Source organism: Nicotiana attenuata, unplaced genomic scaffold (genome assembly GCF_001879085.1).
Source record: "Nicotiana attenuata strain UT unplaced genomic scaffold, NIATTr2, whole genome shotgun sequence".
In the NCBI taxonomy this organism is placed as follows: domain Eukaryota; kingdom Viridiplantae; phylum Streptophyta; class Magnoliopsida; order Solanales; family Solanaceae; genus Nicotiana; species Nicotiana attenuata.
In genome coordinates this window covers 1,316,041-1,327,928 of record NW_017670276.1, presented here as the reverse complement: position 1 = coordinate 1,327,928, position 11,888 = coordinate 1,316,041, and the positions used below count along the sequence as shown (strand labels likewise).

At 37.5% G+C, this 11,888-nt stretch overlaps 2 protein-coding genes across 2 annotated transcripts; both read left to right on the top strand.

The window, feature by feature from the left end:
* The first annotated feature begins 889 nt into the window (after positions 1–889).
* LOC109237125 (NAC domain-containing protein 43-like) lies at positions 890–2,685 on the top strand. The gene is made up of 3 exons (XM_019403388.1): positions 890–1,242; positions 1,332–1,615; positions 1,720–2,685. The coding sequence occupies exons 1-3, from the start codon at positions 1,059–1,061 to the stop codon at positions 2,446–2,448; spliced, it is 1,197 nt and encodes a 398-aa protein (XP_019258933.1). The 5' UTR covers positions 890–1,058; the 3' UTR covers positions 2,449–2,685.
* Positions 2,686–7,852: 5,167 nt separating this feature from the next.
* On the top strand, positions 7,853–8,915 carry LOC109237119. Its single transcript, XM_019403379.1, has 2 exons — positions 7,853–8,420; positions 8,569–8,915. The coding sequence occupies exons 1-2, from the start codon at positions 7,853–7,855 to the stop codon at positions 8,913–8,915; spliced, it is 915 nt and encodes a 304-aa protein (XP_019258924.1).
* The last annotated feature ends 2,973 nt before the right edge of the window (positions 8,916–11,888 follow it).

Genomic DNA, 11,888 nt, shown 5'->3' with positions numbered 1-11,888 from the left:
TTTATATGTTAATTATAGGTAAATTTTTATCATAAATATTACTCCATCTTTATTTAGGTGGAGGTGTCACCTCTCGCAGAGTTTAAGAAAAAAAATATTTACGAAAATTATGATAAAAAACAAGTCATGAACATTCATGTGACTATAAATTCTTTTATTAAGAATAAAATTAAATTATTTCTAATAAGAAAGTATAATATTTTAGTAGAGTAGATTAAAAAGAAAAGTTTGTTACATAAATTGAGGGGAATAGTAAGAGATAATCTGATAAAAATAGTAATTAACCTGTTATATAAATATTAAAATTGCGTAATAAAAACTATATACTATCAATATGTATAAATCCTAATTCTATAGTAATAAGGTGGCCTTCAATCTCTCTAGTCTCTTGTGCCTTCCAATTTATTCCTATTCCCACTGTCATTTTATGTGAAGGTTTTATTGTTTGGGATGTCAAACATTTTCTTATTAAGAATTTCTCAAACTTCTTAAATATTCTGAATATTTTACATTAGTTTTCTAGTAAATAAATTTATTGTAATTAAGAGATTGAAGAATCCATGCTTGAATTCCATAAAATACTATGTAGATGCTTTCTTGTAATCCACTTCGCATAAATTAGGATAGAACGAATATTTATTTTATATTTATTCTAAAAGTTTGATCAAACACTTCAATTTTGGCCAAAAAAGGTTATTATTATTCTCACTCTCTCTAAATACAAAGGTGGTTGATTCTATCTTAGAAGCCGAAGACCCCACCAATGTAAAAGTACACCAATGGCCATGATACGAACCTTTTCATGCAACTACAGACCCATTTGTGTCCCTAACTACTGCATATAAATGATCATGTTTCCTCCCTTCCCTTTTTTAACTCCCACACGCTACCATCCTCTCTCATTTTCTTCACACCTTCATCTATTACTTTCTCAATCTTTTTTTATCACATTCTCTCTCACCACCCTTTTCCTTTTATAGGAAATCAAATTAAGGTGAACTCCACATCTTTCTTTTTACAGCTCTATATCTCTCCGTCTCTTTTTGATATAACATTTGATGTCAAAAGACATGAATCTATCAGTAAATGGGCAATCTCAAGTGCCTCCAGGATTCCGTTTCCATCCAACGGAGGAAGAACTTCTACACTATTACTTGAGGAAAAAGGTTGCCTGTGAGAAGATTGATCTTGATGTTATTCGTGATGTTGATCTCAACAAGCTCGAACCATGGGATATTCAAGGTAATTAAGTCCTTAGTTTAATCATATATATGTAGTTGACATCATGTCATAGTAATTAAATGATCGAACCCTCAAATTTGTATATGCAGAGAAGTGCAGAATAGGAGGATCGACGCCGCAAAATGATTGGTACTTCTTCAGTCACAAAGACAAAAAGTATCCTACAGGAACTCGAACCAATCGTGCTACTGCTGCGGGGTTCTGGAAAGCCACAGGTCGTGATAAAGTCATACACAGCAATTGTAAGAGAATTGGGATGAGAAAAACCTTAGTCTTCTATAAAGGACGTGCCCCTCATGGCCAAAAATCAGATTGGATCATGCATGAATATCGCCTCGATGATAACATGACCAACCCCCAAGACGCCGTCAACGTAAGTATTCTTAGACTAAGTTATATATACTACAGTATAACAGAGAAATTCGAGAACTGTACAAGGTGAGTAACTTCCATATATTTTTAATTCCAATTTTCCAGGCCTCTGAATCAAGTAGCCCGGAAGAAGGGTGGGTGGTGTGTCGAGTTTTCAAGAAGAAGAATTACCATAAGGCACTTGAGAGTCCTCATCAGAGTTCATCAGCAGTCTCTATTATGAACTCAAGAACACTTATTCAGAAACCAAACAACGATGGCGTTCTGGATCAAATACTCATGTACATGGGAAGATCGTCATGTAAACAACAAGATCATGAAAACAAACACAGTATCAACTTGGTCAACAACATCAATAACATTCACTTAGATGATCATCACATGCAAATAAACAGCACCTCGTCCTACATCAACACCAACAGCAGCAACGGTACTACATTTCTACACCTTCCAGCGCTAGAGAATCATCATTCTCCGACGACCAACATGGATGATGACGTGTCATCTCTGCAACTAATCCAACAAGATTGCAGCTTTGGTCATGAGAATATGTTAACAGAAACTGAACCTACTTCTGGGGCTGGTCCAAGTGATTGGGTAGCTCTCGATCGTCTGGTGGCTTCTCAACTGAATGGCCATGTGGAAACATCAAACAACTTATATTTTCCACTGCATAATAATGGGTTACAGCTGCGTACCAACGGGAGACCAAATGATGAGGACGACGCGTTCTCTCAATCTCAAGCTGCACATGAGGACGATGTTGAATTTTGGAGCTATGCTCGATCTTCCTCATCATCACCCTCTGATCCATTATGCCACTTGTCGGTTTAATTCTAAGTATATACATAGCCTTCTCTCGTACGTAATAGGCCACTCTCCATCGTATATTATGTAGAGCAGCACGTACCTATATATATATACTATAGTTCAAAAGACGTCATTATATTATAGTACGTTAGTTTGATTGATACAATAATAGTACACGCACTTGGATAATATTTCTGACGGTAGACATTGTCAACTGGAATATCTTTTCCTAATAATTAAGGTTGTCTCCCTATTTCATCATTACTATCCAACATGCTCTTTTTAATTTCCGATGATTGCGTAAGATATGTATATGGATACACAACCCCCATATAATTTTATTTTTCTTATTGATCAGGACCATAATCATTTTATAGTGAGATCCCATACAATTATGCACTTAATTTCTTGAAATTGATATACTTCGTAATTATTACCTTCCACTTACAAAAAGTTCCAGCATCGACCAATATAAAAAAACATATATCAAAATAGTTGTCTTGGAAGAAAATAATAAACAAGACGATTTTCGAAAGAGCGGAAGAATTTATGTAGGGTTTATTGTAAAGCCTGAAAAGGTTTTGCACATGCTCAAAAGAAAGGCAAACATAACACTTTTCCTAATAGTTTGTCAATTAGTCCAATGCTTGAGTTGTTATTTAGATTTTTTTTCTCTCTTTCAGATGTGCATTTATAGAATATTGCTGACCTTTACCTATTTCTGTTATGGATTTTGGTAGGTATCCACCAGATTGACTTTATCAAAAAAAATAAAGATGCAATAGAACAGATGACATATTAAAAGGTTAAAAATTATAACCAATTTCGATTAATTTGAATCAGCATTCAACTATATGCATTACCTTAATTATACTCCATCTATTTGGTTTAGGGGTGACAAACGGGCGTGTCGGATATGAGTGGATCAAAACGGGTAATTTTAAAAACGGATAAATGATCTGACCCGACCCATATTTGAGATGGATAAAAACGGGTTTATCCAGCGGATAATATGGATATACATATTATCCATGGCTTCTTAAATATGATCACTTATGAGAGAATTCCTAGTCTTCCAAACTTGAGGAACTCCAATTTGAGACTTTACAAATGTAAAAGTTAAATACATTAGTTATCCATTGGTTAACCATTTTCTAAGTGGATAATATGATTCTATATCCATATTCGACCCGTTTTTAAATGGTTCATTATTCAATCCATTTTTTGATGGATAATATGAGTGGATAACTGTTTTTTTTTTTAAACCATTTTGCCACCTCTAATTTGGTTCTATAGCGCGCTCATTCAATTTTAACGGAGTATCTTTGTAAATTATGTGTTGTTTAAAATTAGAGATTCTTTTAAAATGTAGCATGTATCCATCTCTACACTAATATATACAACTATGTAACCAAACTATAGACACTCCTGTCAATCACCAAATCTAATCGAAAGTGTAACATAAATAACTAAGTGTGATGACCCGATAGGTCATCTCATGTTTTGAAATCTAATTATGTGATCTGAAATCTCAAAAATCATGTTAGGCCTTCCTCGATTTGCGTGTGCAGTCCGGGCATCTTTTCGAAAAGCTTTTATGTAAAAAACTGTCAAAAATAAGAAATTTTGCCTAAAAACTTCATTTGAGTTGACTTTGGACAACATTTTTGGTAAACAGAACCGGATTCGTATTTTGATGGTCCCGATGGATCCGTATCGTGGTTTGGGACTTGGGTGTATGCCAGGAATCGAAATCGGATGTCCTTAGCCCGAGATATCGAACTTTGTCGAAAGTTGAAAGTTAAAGGCTTAATAAATTTAAAGTGTTTGACCAAAATTTGACTTTTTGGATGACGGGCCCGTATTTTGATTTCAGAACCCGGTATAGGTATAATACCATATTTATGACTTGTCTATAAAATTTGGTGAGAAACGGAGTTGGTTTCACGTGATTTGGACGTCCGGTTAAGAAATTAGAAGTTTCAAAGTTTTCTTGAAAATTTCATCTGATTTGGCGTTCAGTTTTTAGTTCTAGGTGTTATTTTGGCGATTTGATCGCGCGAGTAAGTTTGTGATGTTTTTAGACTAGTGTGCACTTTTGGTTTAGAGCCCCGAGGGCTTGGTGAGTTTCGGATAGGCTACCGAGTGAAAATTGACTTGGAAAGATTGCTGGTGTATCTTATCTTGTTGCAGGCCTCTGATATCGCATTTGCGAGATCAGGCATAACAATTGTGACCTCTGAGTGGTTCGCATTTGCGAGCTTCTCATCGCAAATGCTAAGAGAAGCTGGGCCACACAAGTTTAGCATTTGCGAAACATCCTTCGTATTTGCGAAATAAGTATGGGGAGGGATTCTTCGCATTTGCGAAGACATGGGTCGAATTTGCGATCCTCAGGTTCCGCATTTGCGAACATTTTGTTCGCATTTGCGAAGGCAGCAGAAGTGTTGGAGTTTCGCATTTGCGAAGCTTTTTTGGCATTTGCGAACAGGTCGCATTTGCAACATCTGCAACTGGGTAAATATGACTTAGACGGGTTTTTTCTCCCATTCTTCAAAACCTAAAACCTTAGAGGCAATTTTCCAAAGAACTTTTCTTCCCCAAATCATTGGTAAGTGATTCTAAAATAGTTTCTTTCAACCTTTCACTACATTTTACAAAATTTTAACCTAAAATCTAAGGTTTTCCTGGTGGAATTGGGGGTTATTGGGTAGAAACTAGGGATTTGATAAATTGGGGATTTAGACCTCAAATTGAGGTCGGATTCCAAAACAATTGTACAATAAGGTTCGGGGTGAATGGGTAATCGGGTTTTGATCCAAATTTTGGGTTTGGACCAAGTTGGCCCAGGTGTTAACTTTTTTTATTTTTTCAATAATGGCCTAAATTGAATTCGTTGCAATCCTAGGTAGTTCCTAAGGCTTAATTTGAATCGTTTGGTTGGTAATATGCTAAATTCTACTGGTTCGGAGGCTCATTTGAGAGGAAAAGTTGTGGTTGAGCTTTGAGTTTGGCCGTTGGAGCGAGGTAAGTGTCGTGGTCAGCCTTGGCTCGAGGGATTAGGTCTTATTTGCCTATTTTCTATGTGTTTGAATGTTGGGTACAACGTATAGGTGAGGTGACGAGTACCTATGCGTTGTTGTCGGGTCATAGCATGCGAGTAGGTCTTATTCATGTAATTGTTGCTTTTCGTGATCATATTATCCATGCTTAGACTAGTTAATCGTTATGTTTATCGTTCTTATCATGTTTACAAACTTTGGTAATAATGGAGTATTGATTCAAAGTTGAGGTTTGTATTGTGGAACCAAATGATGAAGTAAGACTTGTTCTTGTCATTTTTATCTCCATGTTGTCATTGTTCATTACTTTATAATGAGGGAGAGTGAAGCTACATTGAAAAAATCACTTCTCTTTTCTCTCTCAGCGCACGCTAGAGTGCATGTGCTAACGTACGCCAACTGCCATAGGGAGGGGACGGTAGAAGAGAATTGCAACTACGAGCCAAGTAATTGATTACGCAGGAATGAGCACTCCAATTCTGAGGAATAAGAGCAATATGGTTAGAGATCAAGGAGAAGCTTCAATAGAATAGTGGCCGCCATTGTCAACCACAAAGGAAGGTATGAAAACTCCACTGGATAAGGGCAATCATAGTGGTAAAGCAGTTGTTGATGGTCCGATGATACATGCAAGCCCTAATGTAAGCAAAAATGTGACAATTGGTAATAGTCATGTACCAATTACTGGTGAACTGGGGGAAAAAGGGGCTACAACAGAGATAACTCAACCTCAAGTGAATTTGCCTCCCGTGGAGGCTGATAAAGGGCAGAAACAGTGGACAAATCTTTTCGTGGGATCGAACTTTACAGCAAAAGGTATGGATCTGAGTTTTATTGCACCAACTATTAAAAATGGTGAGGTGATTGTGGAACTCTGCAAGGAAGAAATTGAGAAGGAGACTCAGAAATGGAAGCAAGCGTTTGGAGGAAGTCCAACAATAGGTGTCATGGAAAGGTACATTGCTTCAGTATGGAACTTTATAGCAAAGCCTAAGGTGTATTTTCACAATGATGGATATTTTGTAGTTTGTTTCAATTCTATTGAAGATAGGGATGAAGTACTGTATTCAGGACCTCACATGCTGAATAACAAGCCTATCATTGTCAAAATGTGGTCTGCTAATTTTGATTTTAATAAAGAGGTGCTTCAAACTATACCAGTGTGCGTCAAATATCCTAATTTGCCTTTGAATTGCTGGGGAAATAGGTCACTAAGCAGAATCAGTAGTGGTTTGGGAATTCATCTATATGCTGATGCTTGTACTACTCAAGTTGATAGTATCTCCTATGCAAGAGTGTTGGTAGAAATTGATGTTACTAAAGAGCTGCCTAGGTCCATCAAGGTGACTGATCCAAATGGGAGGGAGTTTGTTCAGGAAATAGCATATGATTGGGTTCCTGAGTTCTGTACTAAATGTATGCAAATTGGCCACAAATGCAGAGTAGATGAACAGCTAGGACCAAAACTGAAGGCAAGGAATGCAAAGTAGAAACAGGAATGGCAACCTAAACCTGTACCCAAAGTGCAGGAAACAGCTGCGAAGGAGCAATCAAAGATGATAGGGCCTAGTATTGAAGGAAGTGCTAGCACTAGTACATTGGTTGCTAGTGCTGGTATAGGAGCACTGAAAGGGAATGAGGAACAAGTGTGGCAAACTGTTATAGGAAAGTCAACAGCTAGAAGCAGAGAGAGACAACCAGTTGATGTAGTCAATTTGCTTAATGGTTCTAACCTTCTCGTAGAGTCTAAACTGCAGCTAGCAATGCCAAGACAAATGGAGGAAGGGACAAGTAGACAGCAAGGTAATAATGGGCAGGAAGGGACTATGCAACCCCTTTTCATACCTGTATGAAGCTAGTAACTTGAAATATAAGGGGTTTAAATAAAGCCCCTAGACAAAAAGAGGTGAAGTGGATCATTCGTAGTAATAAAGTTCAGATGACTGCATTACTAGAACATAAAATAAAAGAACAGAAGGCTATGCAAGTTATAAGAAAAATTACACATGGATGGGCATGCTTAGACAACTATGAATATAGTGGTAGAGAAAGAATATGGTTGCTATGATTCAAGTGAAATAGACTGCATAGAATTGTGTAGAACTACTCAACTTATACACACTTCAGTTTATGTTAGGAGATTGGATATGAGGTTCACTTTTACAGTTGTATATGGAGTGCATAGTTTGGAAGATAGAAGAAGCCTGTGGAGTGAGCTGATAAGATTACACTCTATACAACAAGGGCCATGGTTGATAATGGGTAATGCCATTAGATCAGGGGAAGATAGACCAGTTGGCAATCCGGTGCAAGAACTGGAGATCAAAGACTTTAATGAGTTTATTGACAGTACTGGATTGACATAAATGAAAACTAGTGGAAGGAGTTTTACATGGACAAATGGTCACACTTATAGCAAGATTGATAGAGCTTTGATTAATGCTGAATGGATGCTGGCCATGCCACACTTAGAGGTATGGATTATGGATCCACATTGTTCTGACCATTCCCCACTGAGTATAGCATTGGAAGAGGATGAAGACTATAGCCCTAAACCATTCAAATTTCAAAATCATCTAGTTGAGCATAATGAGTTTATAAAGATAGTAAGTGAAGCATGGGAGAGGCCACATGAGCAAAACAATATAAGGAATGTCTGGCTAAAACTAAAAAGAGTGAAGCATGCTATGAAGGTTTTAAACAATAATGAATATAATGCTGTTGGTGATCAGGTCAAGGTATGCAGGCAAAGACTAATTGCTTTACAAGAACAAATGAAGGATCCTGGTCAATCTGAGCCCCTAGTAGCCGATGAAAAAGAAATGAAAGTACAATTGGAGAAATGGTTGGGGGTGGAGGAAAGTATTATAAGGCAGAAGTCAAGAGTAAAATGGTTAAATCTAGGTGATGCCAATACAGCATATTTCTTTGCAAGTATGAAAAACAGATGCATCCAGAACAAAATCAGAAGACTAGTAAAGTGTAATGGGGATACAGTGAAAACAAGGTAGGGAATTGAGGAGGAAGTGATAGGGTTCTACCAATAACTATTAGGTTCCTTATTTTCCTGCTATTAATCCAGCTGTCATGAGAGATGGTCCTATGGTGAACAGAGTGCAACAAATGCAACTGATAACAGAGGTATCAAAAGAGGAGATATATCATGCTCTAAAAGGCATAAGTGATAACAAAGCCCCTGGATGTGATGGTTTCAATGCTTTATTCTTTAAGAAAGCTTGGCCTGCAATAGGAGACACGGTTACAGATGCAGTAATGGAGTTCTTCTCAAGTTCAACTATGTACCAGCCTATTAATTGTACAACAGTAACACTTGTACCTAAGGTGAAAAATCCTTCTAAAATTACTGAGTACAGGCCAATATCATGTTCCAAACTACTATACAAACTTATATCTAAGGTAACTAACTAATAGATTACAAGGAGTGATGGATGGGTTGGTGGATAAAAGTCAGTCAGCTTTTGTTCCTGGGAGACTAATAAATGACAACATAATACTTAGTCATGAGTTAGTTAAAAGGTATGACAGGAAAGGTATTTCTCCTAGATGCATGATGAAAATAGATATGAAGAAGGCTTATGACTCAGTTGAAAGGGGCTATTTAGAGCAGGTGATGACATCTTTGCAGTTGCCAGGGAGATTTGTGCAGTGGATTATGAGATGTGTAACAACAGTCTCTTATTCCATCATCATTAATGGGCAGCCTACTAGGCCATTCCAAGCTAAGAAAGGATTGAGGCAGGGAGATCCTCTATCTCCTTATCTATTTGTATTGGCTATGGAGTATCTGACAAGGTTACTGAAGACACTCAAGAGGGACCCTAACTTCAATTACCATCCTAAATGTGGCAAAATAAACATAGTGCAACTGAGCTTTGCTGATGATTTATTGTTGTTCTGTCGAGGTGATGTTATATCTGTTCAGCTACTGTATCAGTATTTTTAGAGTTTTTCAAAGGCATCAGGGTTAGTGGCAAATGTTGATAAAAGATTTTTTGGCGGAGTGCATAATGACAAGCAGCAGGAGATTTTACAAGTTCTAGGATTTGTAAAAGGAACATTACCAGTTAGATACTTGGGAGTGCCTCTCAGCTCTAAGTGATTATCATTGGTTCAGTGTCAGTCTCTACTTGAAAAGATGCTAGGGAGAATTCAATATTAGACATCAAAGTTCATGTCCTATGCAAGAAGAATTCAGTTAATTAAGAGTGTGCTATTCTCTATTCAAGTGTTCTGGTCTCAGGTATTTTTGTTGCCAAAAAAACTGATTCATCTCATTGAAAGAGTGTGTCGAACATTTCTATGGACTGGGTGTGGAAGTATCAAAGAAAGATTTATTGTCATGGGACAATTTGTGTAAACCTAAAGCAGCAGGTGGCTTAAATTTTCTTGATGTAGAGGCCTAGAATAAGGCAGTTATATGCAAACTCCTATGGAATCTATGCAAGAAAAAAGATAAGATGTGGGTGCAATAGATACATGTGTACTACAATAAACAGAATTCACTGTGGAGCATTAAGCCAAAGCAAGCTTCATGGATGGTACAGAAGATCCTGAAATCCAAAAAATACTTTGAGGAAGCTGGCTATACAGAGGAGGATGTAGAGGGAATAAGAAGGTTCTCCATTAAGACTATGTAAATGAAGATTCGAGGTGAATTTACTAGAGTGTCATGGAGGAAACTGGTGTGCAACAATGTTAGACTGCCAAAGTGGATCTTTACAGTATCCCTAGCGGCACATCGAAGGCTACTGACTAAAGACAGATTGAGGGGATGGGGCTATGTGGAAGATGCAACATGTTCATTATGTAACACTGAGGAGGAAACCATTGATCACTTGTTCTTTAGCTGTCCTTATTCTTCAAGAGTATGGATAGCAATGCTGCAATGGCAAGGGATACATAGGCAAGCAATGACATGGGCTAATGAGATTGAGTGGGCAGAAAGATACTATAAGGGGAGGAGCACAACAGTTGAACTGTATAACTAATTATGGCAGGTAGTCTGTACTATATAGGGCAAGAGAGGAATGGCGAAATTTTTAAAGGAGAACAGCGATTAGCAGCAGTATTAAGAAAGTAATAACACAAGATGTGCATGGTCGAGGAGCTAGTAAACAACGACTATAACGAAGACTGATGGAACTTAACTACTATCCTAATGTACAGTTAGATGCCATTCCTAGTAGTATAGTAGTTAGAACTGAGGATAGTGAACTGAATGGCTAAAATCTGGGGCTTATGTCCAGATTAAGCTTGACACAGCTTGTAAATATTACTGGTGAATGAAAGTTTTAATTACAAAAAAAATGGTGAGGGAGAGTGTTAATGCACGAAGGGTGATGCCGTGCCTTGTTGTGAGTTTTAATGCACGAAGGGTGATGTCGTGCCATGTTATGAGAGAGTTAATGCACGAAGGGTGATGTCGTGCCGTTTCTATTATTTCATATGGTGAGGTTGAGGGTAAAATCACAAAGGGTGATGTTGTGCATTTTCCTTTACTTTGTTTACTGGTTCCTATTTATTTAAGGTATATTGGTTGATCAAGTTCTTATTACTGCTGTGATACTTTATCTTGTGATCCCCTCAGCATGTCCCCCTCCCGATGTCACTTGTCTAGCTTCTATTTGCCGTTATCTTTGTACATATACTGTTAAATTGCACAGGTTTATTTGTGGGTGTCTTGTCTTATCCTCGTCACTACTTTGCCGAGGTTAGGCTCGACACTTACCAGTACATGGGGTCAATTGTACTAATACTGCACTCTGCACTTCGTGTGCAGATTCTGGTGTTGGTCCCAATTGATCGAGAGGCATAGTAGCTCGGAGCGGACCACCGGAGACTCAAGGTAGATCTGTCGGCGTTCACAGACCTTAAAGTCCCTGTCTATCTCTTCTGTTTTACTGTTTCTTTCATTCAAACAGTTGTACTTCTTTCAGACCTTTACTTGTAGTAAATCTTAGAATGTTCGTGAATTTGTGACACCAGATCTGGGTAGTAGTAAATGATGAAGCTATTATATTATTCCGCACTTCCTTTATTTCACTTTAGCTTATTTACTATTATATGTTGAATTGAATAAGGTTTGTCTTAATAATCTTCTAATGTTGGCTTGCCTAGCAAGTGGAATGTTAGGGCTCATCACGGTCCCGACGGTGAGTATTTCGGATCATGACACTAAGCCTTTTAGGTAATATGGTATCAAGTAATGAGTAACTGAAAAGATGAAAAATTGAGCAAGAAGTCGTACATATAATTTTTCCAAGTTCTTCCTTTTGTTCTTGGAGAGAACCTTTTCAGTAATGTAATCCGTGTCGGATGGCTGTCTCATATTAGCGTGCAACATTTTGGAACTAATTGGATAATTTCTTTACCTTTTTCCTA

What these genes read in the sequence shown, in the direction of transcription:
- LOC109237125 (XM_019403388.1), top strand. Translation starts at nt 1,059, where the DNA reads ATGTCAAAAGACATGAATCTATCAGTAAATGGGCAATCTCAAGTGCCT. An exon ending in CGAACCATGGGATATTCAAG is followed by an intron (nt 1,243 to 1,331) that starts GTAATTAAGTCC and finishes TTGTATATGCAG; the next exon opens with AGAAGTGCAGAATAGGAGGA. An exon ending in ACCCCCAAGACGCCGTCAAC is followed by an intron (nt 1,616 to 1,719) that starts GTAAGTATTCTT and finishes CCAATTTTCCAG; the next exon opens with GCCTCTGAATCAAGTAGCCC.
- LOC109237119 (XM_019403379.1), top strand. Translation starts at nt 7,853, where the DNA reads ATGAAAACTAGTGGAAGGAGTTTTACATGGACAAATGGTCACACTTAT. An exon ending in TACAGCATATTTCTTTGCAA is followed by an intron (nt 8,421 to 8,568) that starts GTATGAAAAACA and finishes CTATTAATCCAG; the next exon opens with CTGTCATGAGAGATGGTCCT.